Source organism: Neomonachus schauinslandi, chromosome 8 (assembly GCF_002201575.2).
Source record: "Neomonachus schauinslandi chromosome 8, ASM220157v2, whole genome shotgun sequence".
In the NCBI taxonomy this organism is placed as follows: domain Eukaryota; kingdom Metazoa; phylum Chordata; class Mammalia; order Carnivora; family Phocidae; genus Neomonachus; species Neomonachus schauinslandi.
The window spans coordinates 8,727,965-8,749,289 of NC_058410.1; the positions used below are offsets into that span (position 1 = coordinate 8,727,965).

At 43.0% G+C, this 21,325-nt stretch overlaps 1 protein-coding gene across 1 annotated transcript in view; it reads right to left on the reverse strand.

Annotated features, from left to right (window-relative positions):
• Positions 1–21,325, reverse strand: part of FNDC1 (fibronectin type III domain containing 1) — a 102,294-nt gene that overhangs the window by 23,236 nt on the left and 57,733 nt on the right. The window contains 4 exon segments of the mRNA XM_021693192.2: positions 12,223–12,612; positions 13,532–13,643; positions 16,057–16,157; positions 17,895–20,612. Of these exon segments, the coding sequence (XP_021548867.2) occupies positions 12,223–12,612; positions 13,532–13,643; positions 16,057–16,157; positions 17,895–20,612 (3,321 nt within the window).

Here is a 21,325-nt window from a genome sequence, read left to right on the forward strand (position 1 = left end):
GTTTATCTGAACCATGGCCCAGGATCATGTTACAAATTATTGAAGATGTTCAGCTGGCTCAACATTTCCAAACATGCATGATATCATCTGATCCGCTGTAGAAATGGAACCTGAAAAACAAAGACCATTGGCTTTTACTTCTCAGTTAGAAAAATGGAGAATGCCTATAGCTTAAGATATTGCTCGGATACACAAAGATGAATAATAAGGTACCATGAAGAATGTGAGATGAGGCAGAAGACACTGTCTCTACTGCAAGGAGTTTATTATTTAATGGGAGAGTCAGATCAAGCAAAAGTGTGTGGGGGGTGGGCGGGGGACGGGCAAGAAAAAGAGAAAAGCTATGAAACACTGAAAACAAGCATATAATATGCATCTATGCTTCCAGGAATATACATACATATATGGCATGCATAACAAATGAGGAAGTATGTAAATACTGCCTGAATTACTGGAATGATTGAATGACACAAGGTTATTCCTAGAATGTTATTTTATTTTATTTATTTATTTTTTTAAGATTTTATTTATTTATTTGAGAGAGAGAGAATGAGAGAGAGCACATGAGAGGGGGGAGGGTCAGAGGGAGAAGCAGCCTCCCTGCCGAGCAGGGAGCCCGATGCGGGACTCGATCCAGGGACTCCAGGATCATGACCTGAGCCGAAGGCAGTCGCTTAACCAACTGAGCCACCCAGGCGCCCTAGAATGTTATTTTAAAGCAGTGTTTTAAAGGAAAGGAGTGCATGATTTAACCAGGGGAGCCAAGACTTTTAGATTTGAAAAGATGATTTTAAAATTGGAGGGCTAGAAACAAAATTTTTTTACTTCACCAGTGGAATGTAATAACATATGGGTGACTAGGTGGGGTTGTGGAGTAGGGGTCTTGAAGGGCAGGTATTCATTTGCCGATCATGAATGCAGGTGCTAGATCATAAGCACTACCATAACAAACATTTCAGGCTACTAGCCTGCAAAGTGCTATGGTCAAAATGTTGCTTGCTAAATACTGACTGTGTACACATGGAGCCCCAGCACTTGTGAGTGTACATTATGGACTGCACTAAATACAACAAAAGAGCAGGGGCATGAGAAGAACACAGACTTAAGAGCAGAGTAAGAGGCATAGAGACAGGATACAGGTGGTTCTGCAGTTCATGTGTGAGGGGGAGCCTTGGGACTGTCCCTCAGCTGGCAGAGCTTCTTACTGAAAGCATCTCTCTGCTCTCAGTATCATTACAGCATTTACAAAATAAATATCAAGGCCACTAAGAGATGTTTGTCAACAAATTACAAACTCCATTGTATTTTATAGATAATGCACAGGATTTTCCAGAGTAATTGTGACTGCTTTTCAAATTATAAGCCATCTGTAGAAGCTAATTCCCACCCAGGATGTTTGTTCCTTTGCTTCTCTCCAACACTGGCCCTGGAAAGTTTCATTCCAATGATGAATGAAGCTGGGACTATGTGTGATATCCCTGGGCAAGTAGAAGCTGGTAGAAGGAAGCCCAATAAAGAATAACAAAGAGTATTGGGCCAACAGGGCCAGCCTATAGATGGAGAGAATGAAGCAAATCTAAGAAGTGCGATGAAGTGGATGGACAGATGGTGGTGGAGTAGGAGGACCCTAGGTTTCCCTTGTCCCATGAATACAACTAGATAACTATCAAATATTCTGAATACTCCAGAAATCAACCTGAAGACAGGCAGAACAAACTCTACAACTAAAGGGGGAGAAGAGGCCACAATGAAGAAGGTAAGCAGTGCAGAGATGCATCTTGAAAGAGAAACACATCATGGCTACTGTGGTGGGGAGGGAGCCACGGTCCACAGAGAAGGCCAAGAGACAGACTAGCACACAGGGGAGTACATGGGAAAAATGAATCCCCATAGCAATTGGTTTAGAAAGTGAGAGGGGCCAAATTTTGTGACTTTTGACAACCAGGAGGCCTTAAAGCCTAGAGTTTAAAGGTCAGTGGGCTTGGCTCTGGGAGAGCCTGGAGGACACTGAGGCTGCCCTTGGAGAGAAGGTTGGGCAAACAGCCATGACATACAGTATGGAAACAGTGATCTGAAGAGCACCTGGAGCACACAATGAGGAGGTTATTCACTCATCTCAGTGTGTCCCAGAGAGACAGCATTCACAGAGACTGTTCCAGGAACAAAAGAACTGGCAGGCATCATTTCCCTTCTCCACCCCTCAGCATAAGCACAGGGCCACCTGCAGGAAGCAGCACAGTCCTGACACTGGCTACCTAACTTGCTTATACCAAGCCCCATCCCCCATTCTGGAAGAACCACCCCTCCGAGTTACAATTGCTTCAGTCCCAGCATGGCAGGCCCCCTCCACTAGAAGAGCAGCCCAAACACCTGCCAGTGGCGCGAGCCAAGCTACTCATGCTGTTTGACAAAGTCCAAGTGTGGGGGACGATCCTGAAAACAGGAGACTCCACAGCTGGCTCCTGCTATTCTCTTTCATTTTGTTTATGGCAATCTTTATAATTGTGGGAATATTTCTGGGGTTTCATGATAAAGTGACTACTCATCTTAGTCACGCCTATCTAAGCAATCATAATGAAACTAATTCCACGAAGAATTAGTTTCTATAGAACAAAATAACAAGGCGGTCACGCTCTGCCTAGCACCTTTCTCTTTGTGTACTGTTTTTTAGTTTTAGCGAAAGCCAATAAGCAGAAATCAATAAAGGTCATGTTAATCATTACAAAGGAAAAATGAAAGAAGGCTATGGCTGTAATCCAGAAAATGATCTAAGATTTGGAAAAACAAAAATATCCTAACATATAAATAAAGTTTCTCCAAGACTGTCAGGAGGAGATGCTTGCAACCTGATCCTGTGTCTGTGTCTCCTCATTCGCCGACGCCGTCCTTTCCTACGAGAGACCCACCCCAGCTGGAGCTGGACTCCGGCATGCCAGCACCACATCTTCTGACCTGGGAGTTTTGAAGGGCCTCAGTTCTGGCAGTGGTGGTGAGAGGTCTCATTTTACAAGCAGACCAGAGCACACTTAGTCAAAACTCACACATTCAGGCCAGAGAACAAACACTGCTCACAAAAGGCAAAGAGAGCCTCTGCAGATGGCTGGCCTGAAGGATAACGTGGCCAGGACACAACAGCAGAGCACATGCAACCCACATTGAAGATACTCCCAGAATCATCAGGCCCTGGTGAATAGGGGACGCTGTACTGCAGGGTAATACAGGACCTCTTCTTCACAAAGCCATTACTCTCAAGAGCAGGAGACATAGTTGACTTTCCTAACACAGAGAAACAGGCACAGAGACTTAGACAAAATGAGAAGATAGATGAATTTGTCCCTAATGAAAGAAAAGAACAAGGCCACAGCCAGAGATCTAAGCAAAACAGATATAAGTAACATGCCTGATGGAGTACTTAAAGCAGTGATCATAAGGATACTCATCGGACTTGATAAAAGAGTGGAAGACATCAGTGAGACCATTAACGTGGAGATAAGAAATAACAGAGCAGAGATAAAGGGCTCGATAAACGAAATGAGAAACACGCTTGATGGAAGGAGCAGCACGTTGGAAGAAGCAATGGGATGAATTAAAAACCTAGAAGACAGAGTAATGGAAAGTAATCAAGCTGAACAAAAGAGGAGGAAAAAGAATTATACAAAACGAGAATAAACTTAGTGAACTCAGCGACTCCATCAAATGTAATAACATTTGTATTACAGGAGTCCCAGAAGAAAAGAGAGAAAAGGGGTCAGAGAATTTATTTGAAGAAATAAATAATAGCTGAAAGCTTCCCAAATCTGGGGAAGGAAACAGAAATCCAGATCCAGGAGGCACAGAAACCCTCCCCCTGCCAAAAGCCAACAAAAGCAGATCCACACCAAGATGTATTATAATTAAATTGGCAAAATCTAGCGATAAAGAAAAAATATTAAAAGCAGCAAGAGAAGACAGTTACATACAAAGGAAACCTGATAAGGCTATCAGCAGATTTTTCAGCAGAAACTTTCCAAGCCAGAAAAGAGTGGCATGATTATTCAAAGTGCTGAGTGGGAAAAGCCTGCAGCCAAGAATATCCTATCCAGCGAGTACTATCATTCAGAATAGAAGGAGAGATAAAGAGTTTCCCAGACAAACAAAAACTAAAGGAGTTCATAACCACTAAACTAGCCCTACAAGAAGTACTAAAGGGACATTTTTGACTGGAAAGACAAAAATGACAGTATGAAGGTAGAAAACACAAAAGCAGTAAAAATGAATATTTCTATAAAAAAATAAGCCAAGGAACTCACAAAATAAAAGGATGTCAAATATGATGCCATGTATCTAAAACATGGCGGGGAGAGGAGTAAAGAATGGGTTCAAACTTAAATGACCATCAACTTAATATAGACTACTATATGCAGAAGATGTTATACACAAACCTAATAGTAACCACAAATCAAAAACCACTAATAAATATGCAAAGAATAAAGAGAAAGAAATCCAAAAATATCACTAAAGAAAATCAGCAAACCATGAAAGAGAGAAAGACAAAAAAGAATCAGAGAAAATCTTCAGAAACAACCACAAAACAAGTAATAAAATGGCAACAAATACATATCTATCAATAATTACTTTGAATGGAAAGGGACCAAACATACCAATCAAAAGACATAGGGTGACAGAATGGATAAAAACAAGACCTATCTATATGCTGCCTACAAGAGACTCATTTTAGCCCTAAAGACATCTGCAGATTGAAAGTGAGGGGATGAAGAAACATTTATCAGGCAAATGGATGTCAAAAGAAAGCCAGAGTAACAAAACTTAAATTGGACAAGAAAGACTTTAAAACAAAGACTATGACAAGAGACAAAGAAGGGCACTACAAAATAATAAAAGGGACAATAAAACAAGAAGATACAACAACTGTAAATATTTATGCACCCAACATGGGAGCACCTAAATACATAAAACTGTTAATAACAAACATAAAGGAGCTACTCAGTAATATTAAAGGACTTCAACACCCCACTTACATCAATGGACAGATCCTCTAAACAGAAAATCAACAAGGAAACAATGACTTGGAATGACACACTGCACCAGATGGATTTAACAGATGTATTCAGAACATCCCATCCTAAAACAGCAGAATACACATTATTTTCAAGTGCACATGGAATATTCTCAGAATAGATCATATATTAGGCCACAAAACAAGCCTCAACAAATTCAGAAAGACTGAAATCATACCATGCATTTTTTTTCCCACAACATTATGAAACTAGAAGTCAACCATGCACACACACAAAAAAAATCTAGAAAGACCACAAATACATGGAGGTTAAATAACATGCTACTAAACAATGAATGGGTCAACCAGGAAATAAAAGAAGAAATTTAGAAAGTACATGGAAACAAATGAAAACCAAAACACACATACACACAAAAAGAAAACACAACAGTTCAAAACCTTTGGATGCAGCAAAAGCTATTTGAAGAAGGAAGTTTATAGCAATACAGGCCCACCTCAAGAAGCAAGAAAAATCTCCAATGAATAACCTAGCCTTATGCCTAAAGGAGCTAGAGAAAGAAGAACAAACAAGACATAAAAATAGTAGAAGAAAGGAAATAATAAAGACTAGACAGAAATAAATGAAACAGAAACTAAAAAACAGATCAATGAAACCAGGAACTGGTTCTTTCAAAAGATCAACAAAATTGATAAACTTTTATCCAGACTCATAAAAAAAAGGAGAGAGAGAGAGGACTCAAATAGTCAGAAATGAAGGAGGAGAAATAACAACCAATGCCACAGAAATACAAAGGATTATAAGAGAATATTATGAAAAATAATATGCCAACAAAGTGGACAACCTAGAAGAAATGGACAAATTCCTGGAAACCTATAACTTCCCAAAACTGAATCAGAAAGAAATAGAAAATTTGAATGGACCAATTACCAGCAAGGACATTAAATCAGTCCATAAACTCAAAAAACTCCCAACACATAAAAGTCCAGGACCAGATGGCTTCACAGGTGATTCTACCAAACGTTTACAGAAGGGTTAACATTTTTTCTCTCAAACTATTCCAAAAAATAGAAGAGGAGGGAAAACTTCCAAACTCATTCTATGAGGCCAGCATTAACCTGATACCAAAACCAGATAAAGACACCACACAAAACAAGAGAACTACAGGCCAATAGCTCTGATGAACATAGATGCAAAATTCCTCAACAAAATATTAGCAAACCGAATCCAACAACACATTCAAAAAATCAGTCACCATGATCAAGAGGGATCTATGCCTGGGATGCAAGGGCGGTTCAATATTTGCAAATCCATCAACGTGCTACATCACATCAACAAGAGAAAGGATAAAAATCATATGATCATTTCAATAGATGTAGAAAAACCACTTGACAAAGTACAACATTCATTCATGATAAAAACCCTCAACAAAGTAGGTTTAGAGGGAACATACCTCAACATAATAAAGGCCAAATATGAAAAATCCAGAGCTATTATCATCCTCAATGGGGGAAACTTAAGAGTTTTCCCCCTAAGGTCAGGAACCAGACAAGGATGTCCACTCTCACAACTTCTATTTGATATAGTACCAGAAGTCCTAGCCACAGCAATCAAACAAGAAAAAGAAACAAAAGGCATCCAAATTGGTAAGGAAAAACTTAAAACTTTCACTATTTGCAGATGACATAATACTCTATATAGAAAAACCAAAGACTCCACCAAAAAACTGGTAGAACTGATACACAAATTCAGTAAAGTCACAGGATGCAAAATCAATATACAGAAATTGTTGCATTTCTATACACCACAATGAAGCAACAGAAAGAGAAATTAAGGAATTAATTTATAATTGCAACAAAAATATAATGTACCCAGGAATAAACCTAACCAAAGAGCTGAAAGACCTGTACTCTGGAAACTATAAAACATTGATGAAAGAAATTGAAGATGACACAAAGAAATGGAAAGACCTTCCATGCTCATGGATTAGAAGAACAAATATTGTTAAAATGTCTATAGTACCCAAAGCAATCTACACATTTAATGCAATATACACATTTAATGCAATCCCTATCAAAATACCAACAGCATTTTTCACAGAACTAGAGCAAAATATCCTAAAATTTGTATGGAACCACAAATACCATGAATAGCCAAAGCGATCTTGAAAAAGAAAAACAAAGCTGGAAGCATCACAATTCTGGACTTCAGAGTTGTAGTAATCAAAACAGTATGGTACTGGCACAAAAACAGACACATAGATCAATATAATAGAATACAAAATCCAGAAATAAGCCCACAATTTTATGGTCAATTAATCTTTGACAAAGCAGGGAAGAATATCCAATGGGAAAAAGAAAATCTCTTCAACAAATGGTGTTGGGAAAACTGGACAGCAACATGCAAAAGAATGAAACTGGACCATTTTCTTATACCATACACAAAAAGTATGCGCTAAATGGATTAAGGACCTAAACGTGAGACCTGAAAGCATAAATATCCTAGAAAAGGACATGGCAGTAATTTCTCTGACATCGGCCCTAGCAACTTTTTTTAGAAAGGTCCCCTGAGGCAAGGGAAACAAAAGAAAAATAAACTATTATGACCACATCAAAATAAAAACTTCTGCAAAGTTTCCTTTGAGAGAGAGAGAGAGCGCAAAAGCAGGGGGTGGGAGGGGCAGAGGGAGAGGGAGAAGCAGACTCCCTGAGGAGCGGGGAGCCCGATGTGGAGCTCGATCCCAGGAAAGACCTGGGATCGAGCTCCAAGGATCACGATCCCACGATCTCAAAGGAAACAATCAACAATACTAAAAGGCAACCTACTGAATGGGAGAAGATTATTTGCAAATGACATATCTGATAAAGGGTTAGTATGTAAAATGTATAAAGGACTTATATAACTCAACACCAAAAAACAAAATAATCTAATTAAAATGGGCAGGAGACATGAACAGATATTTCTCCAAAGAAAACATCCAGATGGCCAACAGACCCATGAAAAGATCCTCATCATCACTTATCATCAAGGAAATGCAAATCAAAACTACAATGAGATACCACCTTACACCTGTCAGAATGGCTAAAATAAAAAACACAAGAAACACACGATGAGGCCAGGATGTGGAGAAAAAGGAGCCCTCGTGCACTGTCGGTAGGAATGCAAAATGGTGCAGCCACTGTGGAAAACAGTATGGAGGGTCCTCAGAAAGTTAAAAATAGAACTACCCTACAATCCTGCAATTGCACTACTGGGTATCTACCCAAGGAATACAAGAACAGTAATTCAAAGGGATACATGCACCCCTATGTTTATAGTAGCATCATTTACAACAGCTAAGATATGAAAGCAGCCCAAGTGTTCATCAATACATAAATGGATAAAGAGAAGTGGACAGATATATAACGGAATATTACTCAGCCATAAAAAGAATGAAATCTTGCCATTTGCAACAGCATGGATGGAGCTAGAGAGTATAATGCTAATCAAAATAAGTCAGTCAGAGAAAGACAAATACCATATGATTTCACTCATATGTGGAATTTAAGAACAAAGCAAACAAGAAAAGTGGAAAAGACAGAGAGAGAGAGAGAGAGAGAGAGAGAAAGCAAGAAACAGGCTCTTAACTCTAGAGAACAAATAGATGGTTACCAGAGGGAAGGTGGGTGGGGGTGGGGTGGGTAAAATAGGTGATGGGGATTAAGGAGTGAACTTGTCATGTTGAGCAGCTGGTGATTAAAATGAAAACTTAAGAAAAAAAAGGAAGCGTGGTGGAGGAAGAGTGAGTGGGCAATGAGATGAGAGAAGTCCAAGGAGACACCTAGGCTTCAGGCCTGAAGAGCTCTCTGGGTTATTGCAAAACAATCTTTACCCTGTCTTGTGTTATTTTAAAGAGGAAAAATTTGGGGGGCACCTGGGTGGCTCAGTCGGTGAAGTGTCTGCCCTTGGCTCAGGTCATAATCTGGAGGTCCTGGGATCGAGCTCCACATCGGGCTCCCCGCTCCTCAGGGAGTCTGCTTCTCCCTCTCCCTCTGCCCCTCCCACCCCCTGCTTTTGCGCTCTCTCTCTCTCTCAAACAAATAAATAAAATCTTAAAAAAAAATAAAGATGGAAAATTTGGTTTTCTGACAAGAGAGTGTTTCTATCTACTGTATACTGTTTCTGACAAGTAGTTTCTATCTACTGTATGTTCAGGTTGATCGCAAGCCCTTCAGGGGCAGAAGCAGGCCACCTACGGCTCTTCTGTATCTCCCAGAGAACCTGATTCACATGCACTAGATGATTAATCATTATTTGCCAATTTTAATTTATAAAATTTTGAATGAAGCCAGAATAACAAAACATCCTTTCTAGTTTACCACATGAACTTTCTCGTAATGACATCACCGCCACAATGATAAAGATGAAACATTTGTCAGATGAATTTACTCAATTCTACATCAGGGCTGACCTAAGGCACCAGATGCAATCCTGCTCGCTTTCCCTTTCAGAATCTATCATTGGAAAGTATACAAAGTCACCATGTCAACAGCATTAGTTATTAGGGAACCGGAATTCAGAACCACCGAGAGATACCACTTCACACCCACTAGGATGGTGAGGATCAGAAAGACAGAAAAGCACAGGCATTGGTGAGGATGTGGAGAAATCAGAAGCTTCATATGCTGATGGTGGGAATGTAAAATGGTGCAGCCACTAAGGAAAGCAGGTTAGCAATTCCTACCAAAGTTAAACACAGAGTTACCATGGACACAGCAACTCTCTTACTGAGTATATACCCCAGAGAATTGAAAACAGGTGTTAAAAAAAATTGTACACACCGTTCTTAGCAGCATTATTCATAATAAGAGCCAAAAGGTGAAAACAACCCAAATGTCCATCATCCAATAAATGGATAAAATGTGGTTTATCCACACAATGGAATATTGATCAGCAGTAAAAGGAATAAAGTACAGACCTACTCTACAACATGGATGAAACCTGAACACAAGTCATGCTGAGCGAAAGACACCAGACACAAAGGCCACATATCATATAGGATTCCATTTATATGAAACGTCCAGAAGAGACAAACCCATAGAGAGAGAAAGTGGATTTGTGGTTACCCAGAGGTTAGGAAGACAGGGGAATGAGGAGTGACAGCTGATGGGTATGGAGTTTCTTTTGGGGTGATGAAATTGTTCTAGAATTTGATAATGGTGATGACTGCACAACTCTGAATATACTAAAAACCACTAAACTGTATACTTTAGAAGGGTGAACTTTATGGTATGTGAATTGAATCTCAAGAAAGCTATAATTTAAAATTTTTTAAATAAAAATAACTATGATTAGAATTAATACAAGGAAGAAAATTAAGTTGTTAGTGGAGCAGCATAAATAAAAAAGGAAGACTGGCCATACAGGAATATTTTTAAAATAATAATTATAGTACATTATAACATTATATAAAGATTATATGTTGCTCTCCACGAATTTACTCTGTTCCCAACACTTTGTATTGTTTTGTACTTATTTTGAAAATGCTGCCTAGAGGCAAATTATAATTAATATTTGGTTACTAATTCGGCCTGGGCTAGGGAAGTAGAAAGATGACATAAGTGAAGTGAAAAACATACACATACATCATGATTTTCCAGAAGAAGAAGGAGGAGGAGGAGGAGGAGGAGGGGGAGGAGGAGGGGAAGAAGAAGAAGAGGAAGAAGAAGGAGGAGAAGAAGGAGAAGGAGAAGAAACAAAAATACCAATAAAACCATTGACTTTCATGCCAAATAAAAGCCCAAAAATCCAAAGTAAATGAAAAGAATATGCTATAAGCCCTCTTAGACAAAAGAAAATGAAAAATATTCATAATAATAGTAGTAATTCCATCCAATTCCAAAACAGTCACTCTCCTGTTTGCAAACAATTATTTAGTAAATATCTGTCCAATTACACTTTGATTTAAAAAAACAAACAAACACATCAATGTATGCAGAAGTGAAAGGTCAAGGAAAGTACATAATATTTTCATACCAGAAGTCCAAAGGTAAATCCCAATTCGTGCTCACTGGGAAAAATGATAGTCTGCAAATCTTCTTCCCAACGGCCCTCCTCTCAGCGTGGTTCCTTATCCTTTGGTGTGAATTTTTAGATGGGTACAATGTTCCTGTTTACTTGGAGCTTTTCTGCAGGAAGACGGACTTCAAACAGAATTCCCATTTTGAATACAGCATTCAAGTTCAAGCTTATCATGGTCAACAAGGCTATGTAAAGAATTCCAGGTGTGCAAAATAATTCCTGAAACAAAGCGCCTTCACTCTGTATCAGCTTAAAAAGACGTAAGTGTTACAGCCTACATGGTGATTCTTTTCCACCTAAGGGAAAGAAGATGAATTTTTCTCCTCTGAGCCGGACACCAATGCAGGATGACCTCTTCCAAAACAGCCTGAACAGGGACTGAGCAGAAAAGATGATGACTCTGCAGCTCCACGGGAACCTGACCGAAGGTTCCTCGCTTCCATTCTTCAGGGGAAACGGGCCATTCTCAGCGGGAAGACATGGAAGGGGCAGAGGATAGTCCTGACTTGGTGCCCCACAGCGGAGGAAACAGTGCAGTCCTACCCAGTAGAAAGCAGTCCTACCCTTGCTGCCACCAGAGCCCAGCTACTCAAGGATTAGCATTCTGCAAAGTGAGAGTGGATCAAGAAGGCGTTCATTTGACAAAGGAGCTTAGGACACTCCACTTTCCTTGGAAATTCACAATGAAACTATTCAAGGATCTGAATAATCCAACAGTAAGAAATCATTAGCCTTGTTTAAATCACATAGCTAATCACAGAACCTTTTTTTTAACTATAACGCATACAAATCTACTAATGTCCAGTAATATACACTTGGAGAAATGCTCGTCCATATTCATAATATTCCATGTTTTAGCTAAATTTTTTGACTTGGGTTGCGATAAGTGTTGCCAGAGAAAACACAGGATGCCCACTTAGATTTGAATTTTAAATGAACAGCGAAAACTTTTTCATATTAAGTATGTCCCATGCCGCACTTTTATTTGCTAAATCCGACAACCCTGAACGAACCTTGTGGGACTGGAAATGCCTCTAGTCACCATTCCACCGTGTATCCTACTTACCCCTCCCTGCAGCCTTTGTGACCCGACTCGGAAATGCAGCACGCTAGTTACATGGGCCACCATTACAATGAAGGTCGTTACCTTCTTCAGGGTAGCACTCGGGGACCCCGCTGGAGCCTGTTACGAGGTTGCCATCTTCATCATGCCGTTCTAGGGTCCCAGGGGGACAGGTGGGAATGGGGGTAGTGGGTTCAGGGGTGGTGGTGGTGGTGGTGGTTGTCTGCGTAGTGGTTCGAATGGTGGTGGTTGGGCGGCGGGTGGTGGTGGTTGTGGGCCTCGGGGTCGTCGTGGTAGGTCGTGCAGTTGTAGTGGGGGCATGGGTGGTTGTTCTGACAACCTCCAAGCCCACCAGAGGCTTCCCTCCAAGACTCAGAATGGGCTTATCCTGGGCACTGGCCACAGGTTTGCCATGCCGCCCCTGCCCAAAGAGGGGCAGGCCATCTGGGCTCACCACCGGGGTCCCTCCCAGATCTGAAACAAAAGCAGACAAAAGCTGTGCAACGAGATCAGATCATCCAGAGGAAGTAAAAACCAAACGCAAAGTGTCTTCTCAAAGCTTATGGATTCTTACATTTGAATCAGTAAAAGGCAAAGGAAGCATTAAAAGGATATTCAGCAGAGGTAGCAATATCTGCTGCCATCCAGAAATTTCTGGGCTTCTTATATTGTCCCTTACTCTATATTACCTTATATAATCCTGTAAATACTTCATTGATATGCCCCATTACCCTGAAATAACTCTTGGTCTCTAGTCAAGAAAGTAACTCTTTCCTCCTCTTGATTCCTACACCTAAGGAGGAAGAGTGTTACATTGTACCTGGGGTGGCAAACTTACTCTGTAAAGCACCAGAGAAGATAGAGGGCCAGGTATTTTAAGCTTCACGTTGCAGCTTCTCAACTCTGCCATTGTAGGGCAAAAAAGCACGGAGAGTACACAGACAAATGAGTGTGTCTATGTTCCAGTACAACTTGGGTTGGACACTGAAATGTGAATTTCAAATAATTTTCACATGTCACAAATATTATTATTCTGATATTTTTTTCTTGCAATCATTTAAAAGGGAAGAAACTATTTTGAGCTCACAGGCAGTACAAAAACAGGCAGCAGACAGGGTTTGGTCTCCGTGCTGTCGTTTGCAGACCCCTGCTGCTCTGGGCTGCCCTATCTCAAGAAGGAACTCAAGCACCAACTTTTTGTGGAGGGTGAAATCTGTAGGAAGAGTAGAACTACAGTTGTATTGGGGGAAAAGCTAAGTTCTGCCCCTTTGGAAAACTCCTTTCCACATGGCTAAAAGTAACTGGACCGAGGGTCCCCATTAAAAATCGGCAGGGGGTTATCTTATAGCGAATTCAGAACACTTTTTGTTGCCGAAAAACCATTCTCACTTACCCACAATGGTGCGACCATCTCCTCCTAGTTTAATCCGAAGAGGATTTCCTTGTGAATCCTGGAGGTACCTTCCTTCTGCATTCAATACTAACCCACGATCGAGATCGACGACCTAAATCCATGACACAGATTAAAGAATATACTGAGCATGAATCCACCTACACGAACATATCCAAGAAGCCTCCACAGAAGGAAACCATAATGTGAGTAGGAAACATTATTTCTGTCCACATCATTCACAAGGCTTAATAAGAATAAAGTGCAGGGCACATGGGTGGCTCAGATGGTTAGGCGTCTGCCTTCAGCTCAGGTCATGATCGCAGGGTCCTGGGATTGAGCCCCGCATCGGGCTCCCTGCTCAGCTGGGAGCTTGCTTCTCCCTCTCCCTCTGCCTCTCTCCCTGCTCATGCTCTCTCTCTCTGTCTCTCTCTCTGTATCTCTGTATCTCAAATGAATAAATAAAATCTTTAAAAAAATAAATAAAATAAAATAAAAGAATAAAGTGCAAAACCGTCCCATTTCATATTATAATTACTTAACCATAGAATATATAAATTAAGTTTCTCAAATATGCAAAAGATGTTCATAATACTGCTACCATTTAGTACGCTGTGTGTAATGTTGAAAAGCAGCAAACAACTTAAGTGTTCATCAATGGAAGGAAGGGATTAAATAAAATATGGCCCATTCACACAGTGGAATGCTAGCAGCCAATGAAAAGGATTTGGAAATTCTACATATATTGACATCAGCTGCTATGAACTGACTATTTTGCAGAAATAAAAATATATTCATTTGTGTATATAAGCTTAAAACTGCAGAGAAAAATAATCTGGACAGACATATCCCAAACTGTTAGCAGTAGTTATCTCTGGGGAGTGGTTTGGGATGTTGATTAGCTTAGAAACTATCTTTCTCAGGGCACCTGGGTGGCTCAGTTGGTTAAGTGACTGCCTTCGGCTCAGGTCATGATCCTGGAGTCCCGGGATCGAGTCCCACATCGGGCTCCCTGCTCAGCAGGGAGTCTGCTTCTCCCTCTGACCCTCTTCCCTCTCATGCTCTCTGTCTCTCTTTCTCAAATAAATAAATAAAATCTTTTTAAAAAAAAAGAAACCATCTTTTTCACATATTTCTGAATTGTTTTAACTTCTTGCCATGAACATGTATTGCTAGTGTATTAAAAACATGAAATGTTTCCATCTGGCTGTTAATGTCAAAAATTGAAGTTGCTATAACAAAAATAATTTAATTTGCAATTAAATTGCCTAATATAGAATACAGGCAAAAATGTCATATTCTCAGGAATTGTAATACTTTGGGGAGGGGGGAAGCTATTATTATCCCTATTAAGGAACAAGCTCATGCTCTACACTGGTGGTTCTCAAAGTGTGGCCTGGACCAGCAGCCTCAGCGTCCCCTGGAAACTTGATAGATATGCTAATTACCTAGCTCTACCCCAGAGCTTATTTGACAAGCCCCCAGAGACTCTGATGCTCCATAATGTCTGAGAACCATGACTCTGCACAGCAGGCCACTGGAGGAACCCCTGCCAAAAGGCCACTTTGTTGGATGCTAAAATAAAATGTATTTATATAAACCCTTCTTTTGAACTCTACTCCATACTGTTTCAATGCAAAATTGTTTGAATGATATTTCACTTTAATATACATTCTTACTTTATAAATTCCTGCTCCTTTGAAAAATGTTAAAGTGTACCTTGTTACCTGTGACCAAAAATTTTATAAAGTCTCTCAATATGTTTTCCTAAATCTTACTGCTATAAAAGGGAAATTTTGACTGGGAATTCCTAGTCAAAATATGAATAATTTTGTGATTCTCTGAAAAAATCTTTTAAATCCTTGAACATTGTAAAAGTGTTTTGCCCATTACCCTCTAACTTACCAAAAACCCCTAAACATTTAACCCCGGGAAGTTAAAGTCATTTAGCTTAAACGCATTATAAAATACTAATAATTATTTTTCTGTTTCGGTCGAACAATGATCGTTGGAAAATTCAAAGGTGCTCTAATAAAAATTGCCTAATTGATCCAGGGTTTTTTGGTTTGTTCATTTGTTTTTACCCTGCTTTCTTTTATGAAGGATATGGGACAATTTACAGAAAAATGTGTATACTAGTTGATCAAATAACAAAGAATAAAGATAAAATGAAGCTATCAGAGGTGGAGAAAAAGAAGTCCATTTAAGGGGCTAAGTATCAGGGTCTATGTAATTGCTGTGGGGGTGGAACATACATTTGTGTGATATTCCTAACCAGTCAAAGCAAACAGGAAATAAAGGGCCCACTTATCATATTAGCTACGAGAAGAAAGCAAACTAATTATTCAGGAGAATAAAAGATCTTTCTGAGCAATGGAAGAAGCAATATAAGAATATATTGACATATGAGTGGTTAAAACTGGAGAAGAAAAACGAAAGACCATTTCATTTATTGCTACACATGCCCACCATTTTTCTCTTCCCAACAGCGTGAAAACAACCGGTATGTGTAAAGAAGTTTACCCTACCCACTTTGTTCCTTGAGGGCCATTGATAATTCTTTGTCCACTTGGTTTCCCATTACTACCAGGAAGCACTTTCCCTTCTACATTTGGTCGGCCATTGTAACCTACATGGCACACAAAAGAAAACAAAAGCAACAACAACAACAAAAGAATCTGCTAAACTCAACACTCCTGTAAAGTTGGCTTCATACCAAACTCTAAGTAGTAACATATCATTTTGAACAGAAATACTAAACAGAATTTTAAGCCAGTAACTTGTATATATTAGACGACAGTCTTAAATTGTAACTTCTAAATACCAAAAATGAAACTCTATGAAGAGTACAGTAAAGTCACAGTTTTCTGACAATACTGGGGAAAGGAGAGAGTCCACGTAAGTAAATTTTCTAAATAAAGCTTAGGACGGTAGTGGCTATAGTGTTATTTTAGCCAGTTGGGAGATAGAGGGAAGGAAAGTTGGAAGGATGAACACTCTCTCTAAAATATACTAGATGCTGTCCTGCTCTTCTCAGCAGATTATACTAAGCCCAACAAGTATTTCTAGCTGAATCAGGTCCAGTCGTCAATCGCCAAGTGTAAATGCTCAGTGCTGACCTGTGTGGGGCTGCTTGAGAAGTGTCTGCTCAGAGATGAAGTAGAAGGTCCAGTTAGCTGCCCTTTCCATTGCTGTTCTGTCTGCTCCTAGCACCTGCCCTTCCTCTTCATCTCTCAGCATTTCTGATCAGCTACAGTTAGTCGAGGTCTGCGCTGGGAGCACTCTGGTCCAGCCCCACCCACGGCATAAAGTACTTGGGCTTTCTGACAACTATTTGAGGGTCAGAGACTTACTTTTCTCACTCAAATAGCTAGTGAAAATTAAATATTTATTGATTTTCCGCTATACACAGGGAATGTGGATTTTACATCTATTATCAGGGTCTTAGGTTTGCTCAAAATAGTCTATTTAAATAGTAAACTGACCTCTATATGGGGCATTGTTCTATTTCTTTACATTGGGCTAAGCTAATAACACATAGTACAGACTAACAAACACTAATGCATTCATTCAAGAATCTTCCATTAAGCACAAATTCCATGCAAGGAGAGTGCAAGGTGTCACTAAACCGAATGCAGACCTGGACTAAATACCCTAGATCCTGCCCTGGGGTCCATGGAGACTCCAATTCATAGCTGTCTACATTGTGTTCTCAACGTAAGTCACACATCTGCCTCTTACTCCTCCATATGACAATCATCTTTTAACATGCATTTTCTGGAGGTTTTAAATAACATGCACTGATTGCAATGTCTGAGCAATTCACACCCAAGACATTTGAGTCTGTCCCAGGGTATGTTGAGAGTTTTATATGCCGAATCAACAAGAACAAGATCCAGCTTACGCAGTTACCTAATTCCTTTCTGTGGATTCTTTAAACATACGCTGGCAGGTGAGCAACTAAAAATAACCTAAAATACAAGAACCTTAGTTTGGCATCATGACTGTGACGCATTTTCACAGATTAAGAGCCTAAGTTGGGGAATTTAAAGAGGCAGTATGTGATAGAGGAATGGCAGAGGCCTGAGGAATTAGCACATCTGGGACAGGAACTGTGGCTCAGCCACATAGGCTGCCTGACCTCTGGCGAGCCACTCAGGCCCCTGGGCCCTAGTCTGCTCGTCTGAAAACCAGCAGAAGCAATGCAAGAGGCAGTTAAGAGGATGAAATCAGTTACATCTGTAAAGCTCTTAACATAGTGCTTGGACATAGCAGACCCTCGATAATATAAAATAAAAGCCTCTCAAGAATTGCTATGAACCCTCTTGAGAGCCCCAAAGAGAATGTTAAGTTAAAAACGAATTACCTTGTCTGGTAGGGGATCTGGCAGGCTGGCGCGAGAAGGGGTTCCGGAATCTTGAGTTCATCATGCGCTGGCGCAAGGAGAGCATAGGGGTGGTGGAGGAATAGGCAGGAGGGGCGTGGGTGGTGTACCGCACGCCGGCAGGGGTGCCCGCGGTGGGGCTTGGGGTGGCAGGGCTGCGGTGGGGGTGTCTGGGCGGGAGGTGTGAGGCTCTCGGGGAGCTGCTGGGAGAGGGGGGAGGAGGACGCTTCACAGGAGTGTCGTTCTTGTCCTGGGGGGCGCTCACCCTGGGAAGCGAGAGCACAATGGCAGGGTCCGTCTTGTCCTTAGCGATGTTCCCATCCACATATTTGCTGCCCCTGGGACTGGAGGAGGAGGGCCACTTTGGAACAGAGGAGGACAGAGGGTCCTCGTCCTTTCCTCTTTTAAAAAACATTGCGTCTTCACCCTCCTCCTCTGCCGAGACCGACTGCTGAGATTTAGAGGTCAGGGGCTCCCTTTTGGACAGCACCGCCTGAGAAGCGCGGTCCTTGTTCCCCACAGCCTGGGGCCCCGCTCTGCCCGGGACCCTAGGGCGGGCGTGGGGGTAGTGGCGGGGGCTGCCGGGCCTCAGCGGGGAGCCTGGGGGTCTGCGGAGATGACTGTCGCCCGCGCCTCCTGCGTGAGCCTCCAGCTGGCGGTGCTTGGGAAGGGACAGGATGGGGTCCCCGGCCCGGGCCAGGTGTGCTGGCGCCCGGGAGCCTCGGGCCTCTGCTTCGGTGCTGTCGTGGTGGTTTCCGCCAGATCTGCCCTCGGAATCCTCGTCCCGATGGTGCGGAGACGTGGGGAGCACCCCTAGGGAGCTTGCCGTGTGGGGGGACTGACTGCCTGTGGCCGCGTAGGGGTCCGAGAAGGAGGCGCTTTCCGGCGCCGCGGGGTGGGGACGCCCAGCCTGGGGCAGCTCGGGCTTGGGTTTGGACAGCGGACGCCCCACTTCCTTGCTCGGGGGGCCTTGGGGCCGTGGCTGCGACACGGAGACCGCAGGGGAAGGCTGCCCTTCCGAAGCGGCGGCCCCCGCACCCAGGCCCTGGCCGGGTGCCATCCTTTTGGGCACGCCGGGCCCGGGGTGGTGCTGGGACCGCGTCGCAGGCCGCGGAGCGGGGGCCAACTGCGCCTTCGGAGAGCCGCCCTCCACACCCACTTCTGTGCTCTGTTGAACATCCAGCGCCTTGGAGGGCAGGGATTTGCCCTGAGGATGCGCACCTGCCTCGGTCCCGACGGATTTGGGGTTCTCGGCCAGGGGCTCCTTCCGAGGAAGGCTCACCCCTCTCTGCGGGCCTTTTCTTAGGTGGTCCACGCCCAGGGAGGCGGGCTGCCTGGAGGAGGAAGACACGCGGTCGTTTACCACCGCGGCAGGAAGCGGCTTCTCGTCCTCTGCTTCGCTCTCGGCGCCCTCTCCATGGATACCGGAGCCATGCCTGGGGTCCGAAGCTGGGTGAGAATTCACCCTCCAGTGGCCTCTGGGGGTTACGGTGGCCGGTGGAGAGCTGGAGGGATGCAACCGGGGTCCTCGGCCACTGCCAAAGCGGCTTGGATATCTCGTGTGGGCAGCAAAGGGCTTGTTTCTGAACAAACTGAAATGTCCAGAGACAGGCGGACCTGCGGGCAGCCGGGCCTGAGACGTGGGGGCCGTGGCCTCAGCCTGCCTGCCTCTAACTTCTGTATCACTGTCACCATCGCCGTCAGAGGCATCCTCTCCCTCAGAGACCGGTGTCCTTGAGGAGAGACCAGAAGACGAGGAAGACTTGGACTGTGATGGCGCACTGGACTTGGGGGCTGGGGCGTCCTGACCATCCTTCCAGCCCCTGGACACGGGAGCCCCGGGGTGTGGCTCTGTCGGCAGCAGCCGAGATGACCCTCCCTGGGGCGGAGAAAGTTTCGAGGGTGAGACTGAAGCACCCGAATTTTCCTCCCTACCCCCAAAATGGGGTGCTCTCCGCGCAGGCAAGGCTGGTTTTGTGCCGTGGTGCACAGGGCCTCTGTCCCGCAGGGCGCTCGAGGTGGCCTGGCGGCTGGGCCACAGGGCCGGCCGAGCCTGGGCGGTGCTCTTGGGAGGCAGCCGCTGGGAGGCAGCGTCCTTGGGGTCCCGGGAGTCTGCGGCTGCCTCCTCCTCTTCTTGGCCCATGGAGTCATTGTCAGTAGAGCTGGGGGGCAGGTTGGTGGAGGGCGCCACTGGAGGGCGGTGAGGGCTACCCTCAATGGGTGTGTGTGCTGCAGAGGAGGACGCCCCTGGACGAGGGTGGGAAGCCAGAGAGGAGCCACCCCAGTCTGCCCCTTCCTTTTGGGGCAGCACTCTCACTGAGGTCCTCCCAGGAGCAAGGACTGGGGACACAGATCTACTTGGTGGCCTCTGCTGTGGCTTCTGGTCTTGGGTCTCCGAGGGCAACATTGGTGGGTCCCCCCGGGAATCCAGCCCCTCCTCATCGGTGATTTCTGTCAACTGAAGATCCAACCCTTCAGTCCTCTTAGGGTGAAGCTGGGGTTTTCTGGGCATCCCACCATTAGCCAGTATTTTGTTCTTCAAGTCAAGAAGAGGGTTTTTAACATTTCTGCCTCGCAGAGAAACTCGCAAATGAGTGTGTTTTGAGGAAGCGGGCGCTTTGGGAGAAGCTTCTGGCTTTTCAGATTTCCAGTCATCCTCAGCATGGGTCTTCTGCTGCACATTGGACTCACCAGAACCGGCTATAATAGATTTTAAAGATTCTGCCGTCAAAAAAATTGAAAGCTGAGAAACATCAGGTGAGTATTTCAGATGGCAGTGTGGAGGCATTTATAATTAGTCATTATAATTAACAACTTCTCATTCTTTAGGCATTGAACATATTTTCCAAATTATGGCAATCTCTTTTAAAGACCTCTTTTGCTTTAAGTGATGATATGGTCCCAGAAAATGTGTATTAAATTTCTATAAACTGAGTTAAGTTACAGCTTATTATTTGCAGAACTTTTGAAAGGAGTGCTTTAAAGTAATCCATCAATTTTCTGAATGCAAAATCTTATGTAGGATTTTCTCCATATAACTGTCAGGATACTACAGATGTATTATAGCCACTCTTAGTGATGTAGGGAAGAAATACACATAAGCCTGGCTCAAAGTGCTGAATGATCTATACTCAAAACTAAATGGGGATGTGTTGTGTGTGATTTGCAGGTGACAGGTGAGGAACAAATCTGTAATTTTTAAGGCATTGCAAAGAGTTTCCTATTCCCCTTAACATGTCTAAACTTGCTTTCTCCTTCTTACTTAAAATCCCTTTAATAATGGATACATTTGTAATCCCCAAATAAGGCCTAAACTAAAAAGATACCTGGGGTAGGCAAAACATTTTATTACAGGGGCCCTACAAGTTACCCTTTCTTGAGAGCAGGGTTGAATGAAGGAAGGGATGCTGCGG